The sequence below is a fragment of the Sylvia atricapilla genome, chromosome 6 (genome assembly GCF_009819655.1).
Source record: "Sylvia atricapilla isolate bSylAtr1 chromosome 6, bSylAtr1.pri, whole genome shotgun sequence".
NCBI lineage: Eukaryota > Metazoa > Chordata > Aves > Passeriformes > Sylviidae > Sylvia > Sylvia atricapilla.
The window spans coordinates 59418677-59443171 of NC_089145.1; the positions used below are offsets into that span (position 1 = coordinate 59418677).

Sequence of the window (24495 nt, forward strand, 5' to 3'; positions counted from 1 at the left end):
CAAAATATTTCTTATTTGGTAAGCCTGGACATTGATTTAATGCAAAACAGGACAGAGAAGGTAAAAAAGAATGCTGCACATAATTCCATGTCATTAAAATTGTTGTGATCTATCTATAAGTATTCACCCCACCTACTCATCCTTAGACTGTGATCAGCTTTACAGTGAAAAGACAGAGCCAAACACTGTGCATTACACAGTAGCACATATTGCTCTTAAGATGAACCTGAAATCCTACAGAAGTTCACTACTGCCTGCCTTAACAGGATTGTTGCATGTTTAGAGAGGGTCTCATGAGTGGAGATTTGCCACAGTGACCACGAAGCGATAGAAGTCTAAAATCTGTGTTGACAGGAGGAAAAGTGCCAGCAAAACTTCAACTCTAGATGTGAGGAGAGCAGATTTCAGGCTGCTCTGGAAGCTGGTTAGTAAGGTCCCCTGGGAAAATGCCTCTGAACACCTAAAGGATGTGGTCACTGGTCACAGCCAGCACGCCTTCACGAAGGAAAAGTCCTGCTTAGCAAATCTGATTTCTTTTTATGCCAGCTGATCAGGGGAAGCCAGTTGAAGTAATCCTTTTGGATTTCAGTCAAGCCTTCAACACCATCTCTCAGGGGATCCTTCAGGACAGAATGTTCAGCACATAGCTGGATAAACACATCATGGGATGGGTGAGCAACTGGCTCCCCATTGAGCTACTTTTGTTTATGATATATATAATAACTGTCTTTGGGGCCCCATTTGCCTGGAGGGAGGGAGGTTACTCATAAGAAATCCAGATGATTTTCAGAGTTCAAGAAATACTGATTTACCTAAGCTAACTGCAGGTACTTGGAATTTGCATCCTTCCACTACACCACAGATAAAGAACACTGGAAATGAAATGTGGACAGTTACAAGGCTGTGCAGAGCCAGTCCAAATTTAGTACAGGCAACACTGCTGTGGGTTTGGTATGCAAATAAAACTCGATCCTATACCTGTTTAACTACTTGTGCATTCACACTCTAACCGCATCTGCCAGTTTTCAGCACCGGCACAACAAACCACAAACACATGGAGCAATCCCAAGTCTGGTATCACTCTTCCTGAGCTCTACCCAAACTAGAGGCACCAGGATCATGCCATGCATACTCCAGCCTCTTTTGAAGTGCCAGGTTTGAAAGAGCAGGTGATATCAGCTACAGCTCAGCACCAGCCACAGCTGTACAGCTTGCTTACAGGTGGTATCTGCTCCAGGGTGTGAAGAATGTAATTATGTGTTATGTGTAATACATGGGGGTTTCCCATTTGGTCAGGTATCCCCACACCTGCATTGCTGCCTTATCTTCAGGAACAAAAAGCTTTGACTGAAAAAGAAAAAATTCCCATTATTAATACGCAAAGAGAACCACGAAATTTCTCTACAGGGCAAAATACTCACAAAAATGTCATTTTAATTGCTGTGATTTCAACTTTGCTTATTAAAAAAAGGCAATGTTTACAGTTAATATATTGTACACAGCTTATTTCATCATCTCTGAACACAAGATGAGATGTTCTGCATTGCAAAACAGGCAAGGTATGAACAAACACCCACTGCTCTCAGAACCACCACCTGAGTTACAGTCCCATACAAGCTCCAAAATTTAGAATTAAAGGACTTGCAGGCAATTTTGATACTGAATACTATGCAAATGTGTTCTAGTCATATGGATCCCTGATTGTCATCTTCCCTTTTTGTTCAAGAAGTCATTCATGACATTTTCCATACATTATCAAAGCTGATCAAGAACGAACTATCAATGGATATTTTGTGGCAGACTAAATGATGACTTAAGCCTACTCAAATTCCATCTAGGTTGTTCAACTGGACTGTTAGGAAGAAAGGCCCTACGGATTTTCAGAAACTGAGCTCTCACTGGCAGCTGAAATGACACAGACCTTTCTAAATGTGCCATTAGCTGCACAAACACACTGATTTTTGCACAAACCCACACAGAATTTTCAGATAACCAATCTAAATTAGAAGCAGGGGTGCTTATCTACACTGCACCACCTGACACGAGGGAAGCTGAAATTTGGTGGCACAAATAGAAATCCAAGAAGCTGTGTGAAGCCTGCAATTCACTATACATCTGAATCTCCTCAACTCAGTTACCACATAAGGTTAGCATCATCATTTATTAAAGCCATCAAACACAGAATTGCAGCTTCTTTACTACAATGAACTTGAACAATACATATTCAAGGGGCTTTAACTGTAAAGCACAAAGAAAAAATAAAACAACTTCAGTTTCTGACAACTTATGAAGCCTTTCCCAAATGCCTTCAAAAAAATCACAGGGAATTTTGGAATAATTAAAACCAATTATGAGAAGTGCAAAGCAGAAAATATGAAGGTAGGTAGGGAGTTATGCTGCATTAACTTGGCATTCTTAAAGGAGACTTGTGTGCAACAACTAAAACTGCCTGGGAATCTTCCCTTTCTCCTCAGTGCCTGCTCCCTCACCACTTTATCATCTCCCTATTTACTACTGAGGCTGGAACCTCTTCAATTGAAGCAAAACAAAAAGTTTTTTTTTCTTTCACCTTCAGGATTTTGCAGTCTTGTCTCCAAACCCAAAACCTCTGAAGGAGCAAGAATTGTTTCCCAGAGACATTCCTGTTGATGGACTTTATCTACTGGCCTTGTCTAGCCCCAACATTGTTTCTGGCACTGTCCAAAGCCTCAAAATCCAGTAGGTGACCAAGCCAAAATCCCAAAGTACATTACATACAGAGTATTTTCCCTAAATAAACGTCAGCTTCAGAGCTGTTTAATTACAGAAGACATGTCCTAAATACACTACATGCACCGCAAATAAAACAGTCCAAAGGACTCACAAAAGGGCTCAGACTCACAGCTCAAGCTTTTTCCCTTCTGCTTTTGCCCTATATCCTCATAGAGGCCTGAAAGATCTATAAGAGATCTATATGAGACATCATAAGATCTTCCTAATTTCCCCACAATTCCCCTTACAACATTCCCCACAACCAGTAATGTTGTAAGGCTTTCAACTTCGAGCCATGGAGAGAATGAACATGAATGTAAGAATTATCTTAAGACACACACACACCTCACAAAAACTGATATTAACTTTACATGAAGAGGGCAAATAGCTCACATGAAAAATACAGCTGAGAGCACAAAATTTCTCTTAAAATACAATTAAAAGGCAAGCAATAACGACAGAAACACTAAAAGTCATCAAACATTTTGATGACAATTTCATAGAGCTGGAAGTTTAAAAAACAACATTAAAAGGAGACACCAAGAATTTCAAAAACCTCTGTTTTATTTTGTACAGAGTAAAATACACCATATAGTGAACACTGTTTTCCACCCACAACCTAGAACCATTATTAAGTGTTTTCTTTTCACCAAACATCCTAGACAGAAGCACAGACAGTGGAAACAGGAATGCTAATTAGTCTCTCTCTGCCAGAGCTACAAGGTGCACATCAATCTCTGCTTCTGTGAGGATCCTGAAAGAACAAAAAGAAATCCTTAATAGCTTAAATGATTCTTCCCCTTAAGCTCCAATATTACAACCTAATATCTATACAAATAAGTTTTACAGCAATGCATCTTTCTGCCCTTTAAAGCCCTGCTGCCAGTGCCACAGGCTGACATTCCAATTCTCTTGAAAAATAAAGGAAGGATCAAAGGCACTAGAGAGCAAGAGGTAAAAAATGATAAAAAAGTAACATGTCATTCTTCCTGAGTAATGCATTTGCAAGTTGTGACCTAGTGAGAAGGCAGCTTGATCCCTTGAGGGGCAGTAGAAAAGTGGCCATGCAGTTCCTGCGTGCTTTCCCACAAACACTGCACTGGTCTGCTGTCCTCAGCACACACCACCAAATGCAAAACCACCCACCACCACTATGTCCACCTTAAAAACATAAGGAAGGAAGCACTTCAAAGACTAAACCTGTAGGACCCAAAGGTTTGAAGCCTCTCTTCAAACTTTTAAAGTCTCCATTTACCAAGTAGTTAAGACTAAAGTAGCAGTGAACTTTGTTCCCAATTTAACGTTCCTCTCTTTTTCTCTTTTTAAATAAAAAAAGCCAAAGCAAACTAAAAAACCCAATGAAAAACTAAAGCAGAAATAACTGAATCCCTCTGCAGCAAGCCAGACTTAACCTAAATTTTAGGTAAGCCATACTTAGAGAGTTCTTTCGCATTGTAAAAAAATCCCCCAAACTTTTCCTCCCACATTTCCTGCATACTTCTGCAGCCATACACTGTTGTGAGAAGGCTGTCAAGTGCACTGCATCCCATGGGAAGCTTTCCTGCCCTCAGCAGGAAGACTTCCAGGTGTTGTCTTGATACACTGGCCAAGTAATCTTGGTGCACACAGTGTGCTGCAGGCAATAATGGAGGAGGGAAGAAATAGCAGGTGCTTTGCTTTCATGGGAAATGAAAGCATTAATTTAATGAATTAATACATTTTATACAAATTTAATACAGTTATTTCTTTGCTTAGATGGGAATGCAGAGTACTTGGAAAGGAGATAGTTCAGGCATTTCCAGTTCACTGGTGATTTTTAAAATCCATGATCTTTTAATCATATCAGATTTAAATACGGTTTTTCAAACCGTACAGATCCATACTCTATTGATTACATATTTTAAAGTTAAAAATGCTATCAATTAAAAGATGAGCAAGAATAAGTTAAAGATTAAATTTAGAAAAAGAATAAAGAATTTAAGGGACTTCTAAACACTCCAAAATATAAACCAGACTTTACTGCATTAGTTAGCATGACTGTGATTTGGAAGTGGACTCCAGATGCCATTTCTATGAAAATTTTTTATGCTTTTAAGCATGAAAACACTTCTAGACCAGATGTAACTACATTTTGATCATCACAGACCGCTATAACCTTTTAAGACATGAAAGAGAATGCTTTTCTCTACTAAATCCCTTAACCACATCATGGATTTTAAGACAGCGTTATTCTTTTTACACAGTGTTTTCTATATCCATGCATTTTGAAGAGTTACAAGTAAAAAAACTTTCTGAACTTCAATCTCTGAAATTTCTCTCTTCTTCTCGATTTACAATTATACAAGAAGATAAAACTAATTGCACATAATCAGAGAAACACACCAAGTTTTATCAACACTGATCACTTACCTGAACTTAGGATTTTCCACTGTGACTACACCAACTTCTATTTCTGAAGGTTTGAAATCAATGGATAGTACAGTAGACAGGCATGTTATTGCTGTCTGAAAGATGACAAAACCCCCTATCATTAGAAAGACAGCATTAAAGCTTTTTTTTTTTTTCTTAATAGATGTAGCATTAACAACTATCCTTCCTTCTGGTTTAAAGTTACTTCAAAATCTCATCTTAGAAATTCCAAATAGTTTCCCCTTGCTACAGAACACAGCCCCTCTCCAGTCCTCTCTCTAAACAGTCCAATCTACAAAAAGCAAAGGGACGTGTTTTCATAGCAGAAATAAACCACAACAAAACCAAAACCTTTTATCATGCAAAGATGCTGTTTGAAATACCTTATAATATGAAGATTGTTTCAAATGTCACTAAAAGTTAAGTCATATTGGTATCCTCAAAATCAAGCACTGTAGTAACCAAAACCAGCTACAGTGCGAGTACTACAATTATAGAATCTGCTTCAGCTTACATAAAGAAAAAAAACAAAAACAAAAAAACAAAAAAGCAGATTAAATGGCCATTCAAACGCTTGCAGAATATCTTCCAAATGATTTTCTGGTTGGAAGAGCTGTATTTGCTCTGGCAGCAATACAGAACTGTAGGGAAAGAGGAAATGCCTAACTGCATTTCCCTGCATCGCAAGCCTATATGCACCACATTCATTAAAAAAGACTTTTAACAAATTTTCATGTCTTTCTGCTGGCCTACCTCTACTGTTTGTTCATATGTCCAGTCAAATTTCTTCTTTACTTTCTTTTCAAGAAAACTGGTCGATTCTGTCTGTTTAACTCCTGCAGCTGTGGCCTTGAATCCACAATAGTAACCTGCTGGATCACACTTGTATACCTGAGGGCCGTGCTCTTCATCAATACCAATCAAAATCATACCTTGAAGAGAAAATTTGTTAATTTATTTATTTCCCCAATTTTAGCAATTTAATTCCACTGAAGAAGAACAGAATAGATACTCCTCTCTGTGAAAAAACATGCATGCACAGCAGTGCAACTTTGGGAATCAGTCCCATACCTGGAGCTGGGATTTCCTTTTTATCTCTAATTTGCCATTTCTTAGCAGCATCTCATTACAAAGTGTGCAACTCAGTTTAGTAGAAACTATATTTCTGTCTTTCCCAAAGAAGGTTACTCATTAAACACACAAACATTTTTGCCATGCTCAATGTGTAGAGAACCACAAAGTCAGGAAACAGAAAGGTTTTATTCTGTTTACCAAGCCACAGCTCACATCCTGTGTTTTTTGACACAAAAGGGTGAACAATAGTTCTATTATCATGTGCCTTATACTCAAAAGCAGCTTTACAAGCATGCTGAAATTAATGGAAATATTAACAGATCAAATTTAGATTTCTTGTTTGCAACCCTGAAAAAACACTGGATTACATACCTTTTCCTCTTTAAAACTGACCACATCATTGAAATGCATGTGTTCACCCTCACTTGATTTACAGTTGCATGGTCTCAATATAAATATTAAAAAGAAAGTCAAAAGCAACACTTGCAATAAAAACCCAAAATAGAACAAGGTCATGGTTTTCAGTTATTTTTACTTTACACTTGTGTAACTTTTAACTAGTAGTTAGAGCTGATAAACTTCTGAGCAGCTATTACTACATTAGGAAAAAAATCCCCTCATATTTTCAAAAAGGCTAAGTAAGGGAAGTTAAGAAAAAATACATTTTTATTCATGTATCTAAAAAAAGATATTTCCAGTAGTATCAAGGCATGGGAATTGCCAAGGGAAGAAAGAAACAATCCTTCCTGAAAATTACAAGCACACAAGCATAGGAAAATTGCCCCATCATGGAAACTGTGGTGCAACTCTGAATGTCGCTTCTTTAGTGAGAAGTCTCAGTGCCTGCTACGATTACGAGAAGTGATTCATCAATTCTGAAACTATTCTCCTAAAAAAAAAAAACCAAAAAACAAACCAGTCCAAACCCCAACCAATCAAAAAGAAACTCAGACAGAATGTTTAATGAAAAAGTAATTGAGGAAACCTGTTAAGTCTTTTAGCTCAGTTCCTGAACAGCCTAACAGTAAGGATGAAATTTGCTTACGGCCAGACGTAAGAGAAAAAACAAGTCAGAACCAAGCCCAGAACACACAGATGACCAGAAACATCGACAAAAAATGACTCAGCACACAACTTCTTTTCAAGCTGCATTTGCTGTTATAAACAAGACATGTAGAAATATTTGCAAGGGAAATATTTTAGGCACTTTTTCCTCTACATTATATATCCAATAGCTAAGCTAGGAGCAAAAATTATGTAAATCTGTCCTGTACATACTACTTAGATAAAAAAGCCACAAAACCTGCACAAGGATAATTGCACTCTCCATCTCTCTCTTTTACCTGTGACATTTGCCCAGACACAGTGTATTGGGCTTGCATGGCAAGGATTTGGTAGAGAGCGGGCCCAAGGGCTGGCTTCTGTGAAAAGCTGCCAGAAGTTATCCCAATGTCCAAAGGAGCCAAAGCCAGCTGGCTCCAAGACCAACCTGCTGCTGGCTGAGGCCAAGCCCATCCACACTGGTGCTAGTGCCTCTGGGAGAATGTATTTAAGGAAAAAAAATACCAGAAGGAAATTGCAGACAGAGAAGAGAGGAGTGACAATATGTAAGAGGAACAACTCTGCAGACACTGAGGCAAACGATGGAGGGAAGGAGCTGCCAGAGCTGAGATTCCCCTGCAGCCTTGTGGTGAAGACCATGGTGAGGCAGCTGTGCCCCTGTAACCCATGGACATCTATGGTGGGGAGACATCCACCTGCAGCCCCTGCAGGAGCCCATGCTGGAGCATGTGGATGCCTGAAGGAGGCTGTGGCCCCGTGTGAAGCCTGTGCTGGGGCAGGCTCCTGGCAGGAGCAGTGGCACTGTGGAGAAAGGAGCCCACACTGGAGCAGTCTGTTCCTCCAGGGCTGCACCCCACAGACAGTGGGCTCCTTGCTGGAGCAGTCTGTGAAGAACTGCAGCCTGTGGGAAGGACTCACTTTGGAGAAGTTCCTGGAGGACTGTCTCCCATGGGAGACACAGTGGAGCAGAGGAAGAGTGTGAGGAGTCCTTCTGCTGAGGAAGAAGCAGCAGCAGAAACAATGTACTGACCACAGACCCTCTTCCCATCTCTCTGTGCCACTGTGCGAGAGGTAGAGAATCAGGAATAAAGCAAAACCTGTGAAGGAGGTAGGGGGAAAGTGTTCTGAAGATTTGGTTTTACTACTCAGTATCCTATTTTTATTTGCTTATTAATACATAGAGTTAATTTCCCCAAGGTGAGTCTGTTTTGCCCATGGTGGTAATTGCTGAGTGATCCCTCCCTGCCCTTAACTTGACCCATAAGCCTTATTTTTTCTCTTCTATGTGTAGCTGAGGAAGGGAGTGATGGAGAGGCTTTGGAAGACACTTGGCATCCATCCAGGGCCAGACCACCACAGACAGACATGGTTATAAAGAGCATCTGCTGCTCACAGATATCACTGCACAGGGCAAACAGACCAGGCCCCAAAAACGAAGGTGAAATAGTATCAGTGAGGCTACATTATTGCAGCTGCTGGGCCAATGGCAAAATCATGGCTCCAGTTCAAGACCTACAACACTGCTCTCTCATTCAGCTGTTCATCCCTCTTACTCCCTCCAATACCAATTTTGAAAACGGGTGAGAATTTCTTATATATGAATTTGACAAGAAACAGTAAAGATCATTTTCATACACTGTACTTACAGCAACCAAGGGGCCTCATTTCAGCATTCTGTGTATAGACCTGAGAAATATCTGCAATCCTTTTACACAGCATATCCACAGGGATGTCATATCCATACTTGTACTTCCAGTTAGCAGCCTCATAGCGGGCTCTCTGCACCTGGGATCTGCTGTCAGCTAGACAAAAGAGAATTAATATTAATTCCACTGAACATGTACCATGTTTATTTCTAGCACTGCAGAAGAATATAAATTCCTGGTCCAACTTTACATTGTCTTTAAATATACCCATTAGAACTAGGTAAGTTCTCCAAAACCAGACTGATGAATTAAATACCTGTCATTCCTGTCATCACACAACCAATATTTTCAGTAATCTTGAATAAATGAGTCACTGTGTTGGAATCCAGTAACTTGTCCTAAAGAGGAAACAGAAATAACAGTAATCACTGTCCTTAAAGTAAAAAAAAGACAAATGACAAACTCTGAATCCTCTGGTTTTTACAGACGAGCCCAAAAGGACCCATAACAGCTAAAAATTGTCTTTCAGGCTTTCCAATTTTTACTGCTGTAGGTATGCAAAGGAAGAAACTGGAGAACAGGGAAGATTAAAACTAAAGATCTGGAGAAGGAGAACAAGAACATGGTCAACATCACAGTCCTCCCTTTGAGGAAACTTTGAGAACCCACATAGAAAATCTTGTTCTCTTATTGATTGCTGCCCTTCAAACATAAAAGAATTCCCCCCTCTTTTTTAACAGTACACCATCACTGAGCTGAAACACTCATGAAAACCTGTTCCACATACTATAGGTATAAGATCTCCTCAGCAGAAATCAAAGAAATCAGGGAACTGGTTATGGACAACTCAGCCCTTACCAGCCAGAGCAATGAATGCATGCTCAATACAGCAGGGTCAACTTACAATTTATATTTATCCCTTCAACAACCACAGAGAAAACCAATATTGCAATACTTAGTGAGAAAATGTACAGTTGAGCACTACATGGAGCTAGAAGTTGGAATAGGCAGAATGAAAATTAGATATTTGGTTCAAATAGCCATTTATGGCAGTGCTAGAGAGTATAATACCAGTATTGCTGAGTCTCACCCCATCTTTTTTTCCCCTCTTCTTCCAGACCTCCCCTCAAAAGCAGACTACTTACAGGGACTTTCTTCTGTGTTACAATTACTGCAGAATCTTTCCCACGAACAGCTACAGATGTAAGTCCACCTTGGTTTATGGCCTTAAATGCATATTCTAGAAAAATACACAAGGGTTAATAAAAAACTTGTGTCAGAGACACTAGTACAATTAACTCTGACACACCTTCCCCCAACACATGAATCTCACCCATTTATGGCCTTTTAGTACTTTAATACTCGTGCAACACTTTGTGTCCTTAAGGTCTTTAGTGCAATGTGCATTGCCTCTCTTCATAAAACCACTGTCACTGCCTCCTTCAAATATTTCTTCTAATTTCACTTTTTAGAACAAAACGGCTGTTCTGAACTTGATCAAAATTGTCCAACCTTAATCTACAGCAACCATAAATTCTTACAGAAGAATTTTTGACATGAATTTTGGTGTTTTAAAGGACATAAGCTTCTTTTCTAATTTTTTACTGATACAGATGAAAACTGATAAGACGACACAGGAGCAGACAGGTTTTAACATTACTCTCATATTTTCTGACTTGACATTCAAACACTGCAATGCTTTTCTTCACTTTTTGTAATGAAAGCTACAGAGATGCAAATTTAACAGTGTTATTCATGTAAGTACAATGGATTAAGAAGCAGACACTAAAGTAATGGTCGTGAAATAATCCATGAAATTAATTTCTCCTGATTAATGGTTTCAAAAGCCTTATGAACAACAACTTCAAAAACTGTTTATCTGGCAGCATTTTATAAACATTCAGGAATTCCTAATATCTGGCTGAGTGGCAAGTTTGAGACAGCAGCTAAGGTAGGTGAGTTTTTTTGCTAGCTATACTCACGAACCCAGAATTTAGAACGTGTCTACAAACAGCATAGTAAATTACTAAAGCTATTTCAAAATAATGAAAGCGAGAAACTTGGCTATTTTAAAAGCTGCAATCAGCTCTACAGAAGAAATTGCACAACTTATTACTAAGGAAGAGTAATAATCAGAAGAGTAATAATCTGAAGATGGAAAAAAAATCAAATCTTGCATCTTAATGTTTAGTCTGCTGAGTCAGTGTTGAGGAAGGGCTTATTGTTGTGTATTTATGGCACTGTATTTCCTACTCTCAGACATCAGAGCATTAACTGGTTACCCAAATGTGCCAGAAAGGATGTTCCCCCTTTCTCTCTGTACTACTCTGCTCACCCAGGGTTATCAGTGCAGGCCTGCAGCAGAATACAAAACTCAGTAAAACATGAGCCAGCACTGCCTGCAAACTGGTCATGCTTGAATCCTTGAAACACTTGTCTATTTATCTGTACAACCACCTGAAGGGAGAGTGTAAAGCAGATGGACAGAGCCAGCCCTTTTTCAGTGATGCTCAGGACCAAATCAGACATGACTGGAACAACCTGAAACAGGAAGATCCACCTAAACACCTGAAAAGATGTTCTACTGTGATGGTGAGTGAACTCTGGAACAGGCTGCCTGTACTACTCAAAACCCATCTGGAAACACTCCTGGGCATCCAGCTCTAGGGTGGGCCTCCTCGGGCAGGGGCTTGGGGCCACAGAATCTCCAGAGGGCCCACCTAATCTCAGCCATTCTGTGGCTCTGAGACACTTGGGTGGCAGCAGGAATAGGTGGCTTCACAAACGAGTTTTTGCTCACCACTACCAACAACCAGGATTGCTACACTGCAGCCCCTTCTGGTGTTATTAACCACCTCCACTGCTCAGTTTTCAAGGAAACAGGCCAAAAGGTGAAGTGGCTCTTACAATGTAACAAATCCAAGCAGCTAGTGCTGGTTTAAGTCTGTTTACTGCTGTGTAAGTATTTCAGCAGCACTGCAGACATTCTCTCTGAAAACAGCAGCACTTTGCTGTTCCCTGAATAATCACAACAGCCAGAAGTTTTACTGTAGTAATTTTCTTTACCTACCAAAACTCCACTCAGAAGAAACATCACCTTTGAAGATTAAAACTAATTGGTAGCAAGACAACATTGATGCTCTGAGGGATTTTAACCATAGTAATGTAAAAGAACTGTTAAGTTTTCTAATATGAGATCACTTCAAAGCCACATGAGTTTTCTGAGCTTTGGAAGCAGAAGTCAGGCCTAAGATGAAGTATAGGCATTTCAGTCCAGTATAACCATGGTGGAAATCTCTGTTCCCATACCGCCAATCCAGAAAAATCTCAAGTTTTAAGGCAATCTTAAAGCAACACACATCCATGCTCATCCTTGACAGCCCCTAGCTAATTGTAATCCAGCAAAGAGGCAAAGATGAAACAAAACCACCTAGATGTGGACATTTGATTACAAGCAAACATGAGATTTCTGCCCATGCTGTGGCTAGATGTGACACCATGGGTGAGTTACCAGCCTGGCTGTGAGCAAAGTGAACTCATTCTTGCTTGAAGTTAGCTATGCACATCCACATATTTTTCTTCCTATAGCATATAGGTACTTAAAATAGCTTTAAGACAGCTTCAGGCTGTGTGCAGAAGCTCTCAAATACACATGCAGATACTTGTTTCTAAGACGCTGTTAAAAGGTATGGAGGTACTCTACATTTCTCATACGTTAACCTAATGGATAGATATACACCAGAGCAAGAAAACCAAGGCTCAGTTTTCTCTGCTACAGAATGCAGAAACAATTCCCAATGACAGAGACAATGAAAAGTGATGCAGACTAACCGTGTTTTAATGGCAGTGGAAGGTCAGAGCCCAGGACTCCTCTGCCACAGAACACTGAAACCCTGTGTGAGGAATCACTGTCCCTACTACCCCTGTGTATTAGGGAAAATCAGCATTAGACATGCTCCAGATAGAAGACAGCACTCATATGTAGGTATCTAGCACAGGTAACTTTCTGTCTGTGTACAGACACCTACACACAGGCCACCTTCTTGATTCTTCCTTGCAGAAAGGACTGCCAGAAAGACTGGACCACTTGTCCATGAGGCCTAATGCATACAGGCTTCTTCCTGAGAAAAACTCAAGGGCAGTCACAAAAAAACCCATACATGGCTGCTTCAGGCAGTTCATGCAATCTGACCCCAGCAAGCTCCTTTCCTGCAGAACAGATGGATTTATGGACATAACGTGCAGTGGATGTGCAGTGAAGCCACTGCAGCTGGGAAAGGCAGCATCAGGATGATCCTGCAAAACAGATAATCTGTTCCTGTTGTGAGGATCCTCCAGGAGCACTCTCAAACTACTGTGCTGCCAGACTGTGAGCTGACTGTATCCTACACGAGGGGCAGCACAACGCACTTCTGTACAACCTGTGCACTGCAAAAATAGGAATAACAGAATCAGCGGCCTACAGAAGGAGCTGAAGCTTGGCTTCAGATTGTTCCAAGAAACCTGAGAACAAAGGATGGTTGCTGCTATCCCACAGGCCACAATGCACAGAACACGCGGCATTCAGGTGTAACAAAACAGCTCATGAGTTACATCCAAGAAGTGACTTTGTCATTCTGGCATGCAGGGTTTGGGGCAGTTCAAACCCCATTTCAAACAGCTATCATAGTCCTCAGATCCCAAAACGCAGCGCTCCGAGGCTTGGCAAGATTCACTCAGAGAAACACTTAAGGCAGACTAAACAGCCTCTGGAGAGCTGCAAGTTTAGTCTCCAAGCATCTGAAATCGAGCACCGAGGACTCAGAGGAGAGGACCCTCCCGGTGGCAGGGAACACTCCAGAGAGCCCACCCTGGCTCTAACTCTTCCTTATCCCACGCGAGGATCCCTTCCCGGGCTGCCCACGCCGGCACCACCGGCACCGCCGCTGCTCCACGCTCCCACCAGGCTTTCTTTCCCCCACACACCGCGGGACCAGGCCAGGAGGGAGCCGGGCCCCAGAGTCACGACAGGCGCCGCGTCTCCCCGCTCCACACAGGCGGCCGGGCCCGGCGGAGCTTTCGCGAGCCGGCCGCGGCCCCGCTCGGCGGGGGCAGGCCGGGCCCGTGACGGGGCAATTCGGCGGCGGCCCCCGCGGGCCCGGACACGCACCGACTTGGTAGAGGCGGCCCTCGGGCGAGAAGATGGTGATGTGGCGGTCGAAGCCAGCGCTGGAGCCGCGGGACATGGCGGGAGCGGCGCGCGGCCGGGGGCAGCTGTGCGCGTGCAGGGGGCCCGCCGCAGCCGCAGGCACCGCCGGAGCGCTTCCGGGTCACGCGCCCCGCCCGCGCAGGCGCGGAGGAGAGCGCGCCGCTCCCGCACAGTCACGGCCCGGCAGCGGCGCTGCGCATGCGCGAGACCCGCCATACGTCAGCGGTGGGCGGAGCCCCGCATACGTCAGCGGTGGGCGGAGCCGCGCCCGCGGAAACAGCGAGCGCCTCCCGCCCACGGAAACGGGATAAGAGTGTCCTCACGGCCTCCATCGGCACTGGATAAAAGTATCACCGGGAAAACAAAGCCCCTCCTAAAATTCCAAACTGTTTCCACGTGCCCTCTTCAGTGAGAATGATTTTAAAGCATGTGCCTCAAAAAGCATGTTTAAGGTGTTCATAGGTAATTGTTGCCGCAGCTGCGTTAGAATGCGATGTTTAAAAGGCTTTTTAGCGGCGTCCGGTACAAAGGGAAATTCCCCACATTTAAACTGGTGAATATATATTCTTTTTGCCTTTCAACGCCTTGGAATTCCCCTACTCTTTGTGGGAAGGCATTTTTTTTAAAGTTGGTCGTTAAAAGAGTTGGAAAAGCTGTGTTCTGGTATCCACAGCTCTACTTTAAAATTATTATTAGGCGAGCCTAATAATAGGCTGTTTGTGTATGGCACACTATAAAAGTCTGCATTCCCAAATTTTTCAAAATACTTCTCCTTGCTTATTAATACTATGGGAGTAATACTATGTATTACATAGTATATGTACTATATATAGGGAGTACATATACTCCCTATATATACATATATAAAGGGACAAACCTGAATTTGTCCCTTTCTTTAGGGAAGGACTTTGTGGGCAGACATGAAATATTTAAAGGGAATACAGAGAACATGAACTGACTGCACCTGCCGGGCCAGAACGGAGCCAGTCTTATCCAAGGCTCTGTCTCCAAATGTGGCCAAAAGGGGCATTCCCAAGGAATTAAGACTAGAGAGGGCCCTTCATGATACATCCCTGAATCCTCTCCCAGTCTCAGACACCTGGAGGGACTTCCCAAGGCAGGGATACTGTCTGGTTATTTAGTAACCCTTGCTGGTTCCCTTTCATGAATTTGCTGCTCCTCCTTGATCCCACGTGAATTTCTTGAATCCGCAACATGCCGCGGCAAAGAGTCGGTCAGAATAAGGACAGGTCGTGTGGTTTTGTCTGAATCTTCTTTTATCTGAATCTTCTATCTGCCAGTTCCATTTGATGCTTTTGTACTGACACAGCCACCAATGCATTCCTAGGCATTCCTTCCAGAACACTGACTCTTATGACCTCTGTGTCTCTTAAGAACAGTTTCCCCAAGATGATGATCCATACCTTTACAGTTCTTCCATCTACAGAGCTCTTCCATTCTCTAGAATGATTTTTTTTTCCCCTGAGAAAAAAGGGGATGAGAAAATCCAAGTAAATATCAAGTGTTCAGCCTGGTTGCCAAATAGTACCCAAGAAAATCCTTAAGTCTGGAATCAAAGACTCAGTATTTGAATTAGACAAAGGAAAGAGGAACAGTTGCTCAATACCATGGACATGATGGAGTAGAAGTTATGCTGTTTTCAGGTTATGGCTTCCAGAGTACAGCTTTGTTTCCAAAAAGCAATCATGCTTTTGGTTTAATGTTAAATCACTTCTGATGAGTACGGGTATGGAGTCAAATCCTGTGCTGCAGGATCCTGAGGAAAGCTGTTCTCACTATCATCTTTTTAACATAGTAAGCAGTAAGTGGGAGATCTTGGAGGTGATAATAGCTGGAGTGCAGGCTGAATCAGTTCATCTTTCTCATCTCCATCTTCTCAGTGTGTCTCTGTCTCCATGGCACACAGCAAACCAAGTTAAGGGCACATTCCTTTGGATTCCCATTCTCCTCACTTAACGTAGTACACATAAAACAAATGGCAGTCAGGGTCTCTCTGGGGGTACCAATTGCTGTACTGTTTGGAAGACTTGCCTTTCTGGCATTATCATGAACCCATCTGTGCAATAAATTACCTTGAATTTTTACTGTACCACTATATAAACAACAGTAGATGTCAAATAGCTCTGCTGTTTGTTATTGGCTTAGGTTTGGCTCTCCCATTTATTTTTATTGCCAGTGAAATCCCCAGAATTCCTTTTAGATACTTGGCAGCAAATCCTCATATTCATTGTTATCTTGAAATGCCATATTTCAGTAATCTGAAATCTGAAGGCTTAGAACAACACAAAAGAAATGTTATTTTACAGATGTCTTAACTAAAATTCAAATAATTAACCTCAGAACTGAGCCTCTGGGTACCATGTGCATCTATGTAACAGGTAGTATACACCTGAAAAAGTCTGTAGGATTATCACTAATATTTCCCCTTTGGTTCCACAGAGGCCATTAATTCCCTGTAAGGATCTACAGAGAAGTGTATTAGCAGCAAACAGAAAAAAGAAGTCACAAATCTGACACCAATGTTGTAATAACTTCCAACTGTAATTTCCATCATCTGTTCCATCACCCCCTAATTATACTAGTAATGTGTATTTAGGAAGTGTTGTCATTTAGAAGGCATTACAGTATCTCTCCAAGGACAGTTTTTGAGGTGAAACCCAAGTGATTGCTTAGGGACATCTGATCAAAAAAGGAAGTAGAGGATGCATTTATTGCAGCTATATGTGGACATTATGCATGCCTGTTAATGACCAGAGTGAGGTAAAACACAAACTGGAAGAGATGAACATGTCTGGCAATGACATGGGTACCCTGAAGGTGCAGTTTCTGCCCAGCCAGGGCTGACCTAAGGCAGAGCTGCTGCAGGGATCCACCTTCTGCAGCCTGACATTTGAAGCCCACTCCCACACAGGTACCAGTACTTGTGCAATGGTGCTAGTTGAATCATATTGACAGAATAAACCAAGTTTCAAGCCCCAGCTCTGCATGGCTTTGGGTTGATGACTATCAGAGCTAGTACCACAGGAGGACTGTAACAGCAGTGATTCACAGCAGCCTATGCTGTGCAGAACTTCACACAGAGGGTGCAGCAGCCTTGGACAGAGTGGCAGCTGCTAACTAAGCAGTCCTGCCCAGGAGCAGGCACCTAATTTAAAAGCAGTATTTCCACTTTCGGGGAGATGTGGCAATTCTCTGACTTAAAGAATTATAAAAGCAATCTTCTGACAAATTAGAATTATTGAAGAATGAGAGAAGTAGATCCAATCTCTCTGCTTTCTCTGCTGCCTCCATAGGAGCCCCCATGTTCTGTCAGGAAAAGGGTTTGTGATGAACACTACCAACAATATGATGAATTTAGAGGCAAGGTTTTATGTTCCCTTAAGAGGCACCCAGCTCCTTCACACTTTCTGCACAGTACCTGAAGGACTTGACTGAATGCAAATCACACCTGCTGGTTTACAAACTCATACCAGAAGTAGAACATGTGTCAGGACTGTCCTGGAAAAAACATCAGGGAACATGCTTGAATGCTGAGTCCTGAGGAACTTGTCATGAGAGCTTGTCTCCACTATCTTCATGTTTCATCTCAGTTTCAAACAGGATTTTTGTATGAGACAAATGTGACAGGCCCAGGTTGTTTTACCTGAGCTTTATGTGGAATTTCTATGTTTTGGGGGGAGAAAGGTTTGCATTAAAGTCGTAAGTGCAATAAACAAACATATTTACCACACACACACTTACAAATAACTTAGAACACTTTTCTGTAATTTATACTATTTTTTTGCTTTATAACTTTGGATAGATTTTATAGAAATGTACAAGAATCAATTTTGTCCATTATTGTCCTTAAGAATTTCTAGCTATCCATTTTCATTTAAAAAAATTCATGAATTTCCATCAGCAAACTATTGCAGTGATGCCAAATCCTGTCAGAAACAGCAAATTTAGGAGTGTGAAAGAGCCACAAAACATTCCACTGGTTGTTTCCTCATTCTTCCAAACAAATGATTGCTATATGTTCCTCTAACCAATCTCTTGCATTCTGTGTGATCAAACAAATTCTAATTAGAGTGAGGAAGTCTTAGGTCTGTGTGTGTCTGGTGAATGGGAAATGCATTGTTTGTTCCCCTCATCTCCACTGAATAGAAGTAGACATTGTGCAACTCAATGTGTGACTCTTGCAAGGTCAGCACACAAACTCTGAAGGTACTCTGCAAGTCTTGCTTAATTTCTTCTCTCTGTGCACTTTATACATTTCAGTGTAGATGAAAAGCTTGAGAAAAAAATAAAAGATAAAAATGCCCGAACTGTAATTCCAACAGGAAAAAATGAAGTTTTAATTCAAATCACAAAATTGCCTGTAAAAATGGAAATAATGGACCTAATTCACCCTCACTGGACCACCACTGATGTTAAGAGATGTATGCAGGAATGATTTTGTCAAAAGCAGTCACTCAATTTTCTTTAGTTACACACCTCACACATAAATCCCATAATTGTCCTGCTGAGTTCTCCTAGCCAGCAAGAGTGATTACAAAAAAAAAAAAAAAAAAAAAAAAAGGCAGCTTCAGCATGTCCAATTACATTCTTCATCATTTCTGTTGAATGCAGAGCCATTTTCTTGGTACTTGGTAAGAATATTTTTCCTCAAAAACATCTTTATAGGGAATATGCCAGGTATCACCTGTCGTCTGAACCACACAGTCGTAACGGAAAGCAGGCTGTTGGGAAAAAACAGAGGAAAAGCTTTTTTTTTGGACTTTATACAACATATTACTAAAATATCAATTACAGGTTATTCCAATGCTTGCCTTAAAAGCAGTTTTATCTCTTAAAACCTTTCATTTTATTTTCTTACACAAAACAAATCCTAAATTTTAGTACAGCAAAAAAACCTAAACTATCTTCTAGTATTTTGTGGTCTAGGAGTCATTATAAATTCTGGCTTCAATCAGCAGCAGGTAATAATGATTTCAGCATAATGCACTCAATTACTAGAAATGGCAAAATGATTGTTGTTTTGTTCAGTTCAATGAAATCATAGGGGAATTACTCAGGATGTGGAGTTTATAGGCTTGAACACAGGATTTAATGACACTAATGACATCTTGTATTTGTTCTCCCAGTCTGTCTCTTTACAGAGCTGACTTGCTCTGTCCCAAGGAGAAGTAAGAAAAGTAGATGTAAGAAAAGGGTTTATCACTAACACTGTCAGAAGCATCTGGTTGAACACACAGAATAAACAATTTTTCAGGTCTGTTATGTTGCAGGTGTACTAACCCAACATATATAAAACAAATAGAAAAGAAACATTACTGGCTAGTAATTATGGTTCCCAGGACATACTATCACTCTATATGTATAGTCTTGGAAGTCTACTTTCCTGTGGTAACTTCCAGAATAATAATATTAGAAGACAGCTAAGAATATCAATGACCCTAATCACTTGTATGGAAATTAAGATGTGAAAAATAGTGGTGCCTTTGTACAAAAGAAAGAAACAAGGTGCAGCTAAAGCTGTGTTATTCAGGTAACCCTACCACTCATTATTTGGCTCCATAAGAAGAAATGTATATATGGCAACAAAGGATGAAAGGCTGTCATTCTTACCAACTGGTATCTGTGTTTGTAATCATGAATGTTATTTTACAATTTTAACCAGAGAAGGAAGAAAATTAATCTATGTAGGTGCAGTAGTGCTTTAAGCAAGCAGTAACAATACAGACACACCAGATAACAAAAAACCTGCATACAGAATGTCATATGATTATTTTTTTCCTTAAAAAAAATCTTTAAACAGCTGCATTCCTGTTAATGTAGTGTTCACAAGGATATATATCTCCTAGATAATAATAGTAGTATTCTGCCATAACATGACATTACTGCAATTTCTGCAGCTGAATGAATGCCCATTATAAACCTGACTGTTCCAGGCTTTCCCTCATGAAACTTTACACCTATGTTAGGTTACTATTACAGTGAATACTGAAATACCTGTACTTTTCTGCTTCTTTAAAATAAAGATGAAAGAAATTATATTGTAAAATTAGAAGCATGATATATTTTAATAGTGCTGCAGAGGAGAATGAGGGATTTCAAAGTTTAAAATAAATTAAAACATTGGCACTCAGGTTTTATTGAGGCCAGTAATGGTTTCACAGAGTTTCCAGCTCTGGAAAGATTTGTATACATAAACTTTTATTTACATTTTAAACATTTAGGTAGCATTTCTTGGGTCTCTTACATTTTTCTGTTGGTGGTGTACTTTGTGAATCCAGTGAATTTTCAGTTAACACGGGAGTTTTGAGCGCTTCGGTACAAATCCATGTCTTAGATTTCAACCAGATATTTTGGCTTCCAGAGTTTGAAATAATGTATCTTCAATGAACATGCTCTGCGTGTTTTCTGACTGCAAACTTACCAAAAAATGTATAGTCTTTCCTCGTGCAGAAGGGAAGAACACGATCTGGTGCCCACGCTGCCACTTGCGGAACAGGTGACGTGTCACAGTGTCAGGGAGACAAGCCTTGTGATCCCGCAGGAAATCTCTAGTAACAAACCTGCAGTGCTTGCCTGATCGGAGAGTGGCATACAACAAGAAGGCATCATCTTCAGAGCTTCACAAAACAAATGGAAAAGACAGACGTCATTCACAAGGCAGTAAGTAGCTGCAGGAAGTGGTTCAAATGCTGGTCAAGATTTATTCGTCAGCAACATTGAAAATTCCCACCACTATTCTAGTTCTCTGTAAAATAAAAAATTGCTTACCACCACACACTAAAAGCTAGAGTGCAGTAAAAATTAATTGTATGCTACTTAGAGCACTTTTTTCACCCCCTTATCACAATCTGAGAATATAATCTCCTGGCACGAAGTTTAACAAAACCATGCTATGTGGAACAAAACTGCTAAAACTCAACAGTGTGCCCCCACACAGCAGCAGACCACAACTGCACACTGATGCTACCAGAAATTCTCTAAGTTCAGGGCACTGTGCTCTTGGCAGTGGTTTTATCAGTCATATATCCTAATAAACCATACAGCTGTCAGTATGATTCTAAGTGATGAAAGTCTTCACAATGCAACTTTTTATGTATTATTGAAGCAAATATAGCACTGGATATGTTTCTTACACACACACAGATAGAGATACTAGTAATGGTACTAAAAACTAGAGAAAAATGCACATAAATCAGGTGTCGGTCTTTATTATATTGAGCCATTTTCTTCAACTTACATATTTTCAGCAAAGAAGAAGTCTGCCTTATTCTCCATCTCCTTCATAATATCTCTTTTCCAATTTGAAGAGTTTGTCAGCATATGTTTGCGTCCCAGCACAAGCAAACGGGCATTGTCTTTTGCCAGGGAGTTGACAGCATCAGACAGCTGCAGAAAACAAAGCAAACCCAAAGATTTTCTTAGCTGTAAAAACAGAGTGACAGGGAATGAACACTGCCATGTGTGTCTCACCTAAAGGGACTTCTAGACTACTCTCGTTTCACACAGCTCTTAACTGCAATGTGAATTAAGCAGGTAACTAATTTAATTCCTTAATCACAAAGAAAAAAAAAAAAAGAAACAACAAACCAACTCATTGAAGGAAGCTGCTCTCAACCACACAGGAAATACAGTGCTTTTATACTCCAGCTCCTGCAGTTCAAACGACATGAACGACCTCGGGCAGAGTTGCATGGAGGTGTCAGAAGTTCCAAGTCGGCCGAGGGAAGTGAATCCCGCTGGGATCTAAGTGATACCCACTCGTGGTCACGGAGCACCGGGAGCTGTGAGCACACCGCCTCCCCAGCCCCACCTGCTGGAGCTGGAGACCTCTACACACGGCCCGGGCTGCCCAGCGAGGAGCAGCAGGACACTGAAATCCGTGACCTCGGGACAAAGGCTTTATGGAAACCACATCTAGCTGTCCATTTGTGAACCAACATACTGAGCTGGTAAACTCACTTCAGAGGGACTGTTTGGCAGTCTCTGAGCGCTGTGCCTGTTCTTCAACAAATGTTTCTCAGGAACTTGTGCCTGGAACTTTGCCTCACTGCTTCACCCAGACTGAGCTCAGAGAGGACAAAGGTTCTGGCTTTCAGCATCCATGTTATTACTGTGGACTGCTCACAAAACAATGGCATTTCAGTTCGACCCAGAAAGACAGAAGAATTGTTTCTTGAGATTGATGCATCTGTCATATTTGAAAGACAAGGACAGTATGCTCAACCACCAGGGAAAGGTATTTCCTAATTTTTACCTGCATTTGCTGCCACTATTAGCCAACATATAATCTCCTGATTATTCTTTAATCCTTCCTGTTTTTCTAGCTACCTCCCCCTTCCTTGCTACTTTTTCTCCCTTTAATACATTCAACGGCCCTTCTCCTTCTCTTGCTCTTTTCCCTCCTTTTCTCCTATTTGTGACCCTTCTCATTTTTTGGTATAACTTACTTTTGATTCAGGGGCTAGAAAGAATTGTTCATGTAACTCTTGTGTGCCATTTTACAACACATTTAGCTGCATCTACCTGCAAGTACCAGCAGAAAGGGGTGGCCCCATTCAGTCTTCTCTCAAGCTGCACAATCTCACCACTTCTGTTATGTCAGATCTGTATCACAACTACACACGAGCTCACTGATCCAACAAAAGACTTTTTTGAAGGGTTGAGCTTGCAGGAACCCAACAGATAGATTTGAGTACAGGTCAGTGACTGACAGGAACACATCACTGGAGGTGGTGAGGACAGGAAGTGTGGGACTGCTCTTCAGAGGAAAAGATCTGCAGATGGCTCAAATTAAGTATGCCATAAATCTGGATCTGGGAGAGGAAGCCAGAAGATTTTCTACATTAGTTTTAACTGTTGAGCTATAAATTGCTGTTGCCAGTATTGATTCTGAGGGACTAAAGGCTCTGTTTTCATACAGATATAGGAGCTTGGTGCTAATCAAAAGCACAAATGCCTAACAGTACCTATTGGAACTGACTTCCTGCTTCCAGGAGATCACACTGGATATTGGCTACACATGCATACAGTCTACTTTTCCCTGGTTAAAACAAACAAAACATAATGTGAGCAGAAAAAGGCTAAATGCAATAAGTTCTCATGCACTGAACCAGTCCTGCAAATAGCTGTTTTCAAATACCAAATGAGAATTAAGTTGGTTAATCTGAGTTCATTAAAGCTAATAGAAGTTAGGACTGTAGCTAATGCATCCACAGACATTTTCATGTCCGTGGATGCATTACAGAAGTCAACAGTGAAGAAATAATAACCATGAGTAACTATAGCAAACCCTTAAAAATTCCAAACAAAAAACATGTTCTTTTTGCCTAATGTTCTGCTACATTAAGGGAAGGTTAGCAAAAAATCATGTGAAGAAAAGGAAGTTAAAAAACAGCAGTTCCAGATGCAGACTGGTCAACAGTAGCTATTCCTAAGTTTATGAAAGACTTAAGGGTCTTGGATCCAGCTCCTGTAGGTGTTTCTGGAGGTTGTAACTAGTGGCACTTTGTACCTGTTAGTCATGTGCACTTTCTTGTCCTATGTATTATTAGCATATGAGGTTTTCTAGTGTGAAGTGCTTCTGGGAGAAAATTGAGAGGTTGGTATGAATTACCTACAGCAATGGAAAAACTCAAAGCAGGCTTAAAATGTAGTAAAATTAAAGGGAGTCAGCATTTTAAAATTTTGAAACTCCTGCTTACATAATAACCCACTGTCCCTCCTCTACATAACACAGAGATTACCCTTACTTACACTACTGAAATACAGAAGATAGAAATTATTTTTGCTTTCATAAGATAAAAATAATTTTGTTCTGCACACCCCTCTTACCTGGGACAACTTTTCTAAAGAGCCTTTTCTCTCACTTTAGGCTTGGGCCCTTAATGGGGGTGATCTACAAGGAGTCACAGAACTTACATGGTGGGTTTCCCAAGTGTGTCTACTCCCACGCCTGACTGCTTCTCAAAAAAGCAAGATGTGAGACACACTAACACTTGTTTCAGTCACAGAGGAAACTAACTGAACACAATGGTGTTAATACAAAAACAGTAGGAGTGATCTTTCATTTAAAAAGTCAAGGGTATTTTATTCATCTAGTATTTTCAGAAGTTGCATGAGTGTGTAATGGAGCACAAGGAAGACAGATTAATTACTCTAACTATGAGCAGAGCAGGACACAGATTTCCTAAGACTTCACTGCCAGTCTTTTTCTGATCACTAGATCACACTGTGCCACGTGTCCCCAGTTTCAAGGGTTAGCTTTAGGTAGAACAGCCTTTCTCATTAGGTGCTGCTGGGTAGATTTCCACTTGTGAAATGGGAAATTCCTGCACACTGCTGCTG

At 41.0% G+C, this 24495-nt stretch overlaps 2 protein-coding genes and 1 long non-coding RNA gene across 4 annotated transcripts in view; 1 reads left to right on the forward strand and 2 right to left on the reverse strand.

Annotated features, from left to right (window-relative positions):
* Positions 1-3297: 3297 nt before the first annotated feature.
* On the reverse strand, positions 3298-14243 carry PSMA6 (proteasome 20S subunit alpha 6). Of its 2 annotated transcripts, XM_066322107.1 has the most exons (7): positions 14092-14243; positions 10088-10182; positions 9259-9340; positions 8943-9098; positions 5914-6092; positions 5161-5255; positions 3298-3505 (listed from the first exon to the last, which is right to left on the reverse strand). In XM_066322107.1, the coding sequence occupies exons 1-7, from the start codon at positions 14165-14167 to the stop codon at positions 3448-3450; spliced, it is 741 nt and encodes a 246-aa protein (XP_066178204.1). In that variant the 5' UTR covers positions 14168-14243; the 3' UTR covers positions 3298-3447. The 2 variants fall into 2 exon arrangements, with proteins under 2 accessions (XP_066178204.1, XP_066178205.1); XM_066322108.1 differs by lacking the exon at positions 10088-10182 and having other exon boundaries at positions 14092-14200.
* An 809-nt stretch (positions 14244-15052) lies between these two features.
* On the forward strand, positions 15053-16493 carry LOC136363048 (uncharacterized). The gene is made up of 2 exons (XR_010743889.1): positions 15053-15513; positions 16340-16493. It is a non-coding gene; the product is annotated as an uncharacterized lncRNA (long non-coding RNA).
* Positions 16494-18459: 1966 nt separating this feature from the next.
* The window catches only part of PRORP (protein only RNase P catalytic subunit), a 38204-nt gene continuing 32168 nt past the window's right edge, over positions 18460-24495 (reverse strand). Inside the window, exons 5-7 of the mRNA XM_066322110.1 lie at positions 21389-21537; positions 20573-20768; positions 18460-18872 (exon numbers count right to left, since the gene is read on the reverse strand). Of these exons, the coding sequence (XP_066178207.1) occupies positions 18744-18872; positions 20573-20768; positions 21389-21537 (474 nt within the window). The 3' untranslated portion in view covers positions 18460-18743. The remainder of the gene's footprint in view (positions 18873-20572; positions 20769-21388; positions 21538-24495) is intronic.

Bases quoted from the DNA above. Each gene is read 5' to 3' on its own strand.
- PSMA6 (XM_066322107.1), bottom strand. From the start codon at position 14,167: ATGTCCCGCGGCTCCAGCGCTGGCTTCGACCGCCACATCACCATCTTC. The intron at 10,183-14,091 runs GTGCGTGTCCGG...GTATTTTTCTAG, and splicing joins GGGCCGCCTCTACCAAGTCG to AATATGCATTTAAGGCCATA. The intron at 9,341-10,087 runs GTAAGTAGTCTG...TTTCCTCTTTAG, and splicing joins TAACACAGAAGAAAGTCCCT to GACAAGTTACTGGATTCCAA.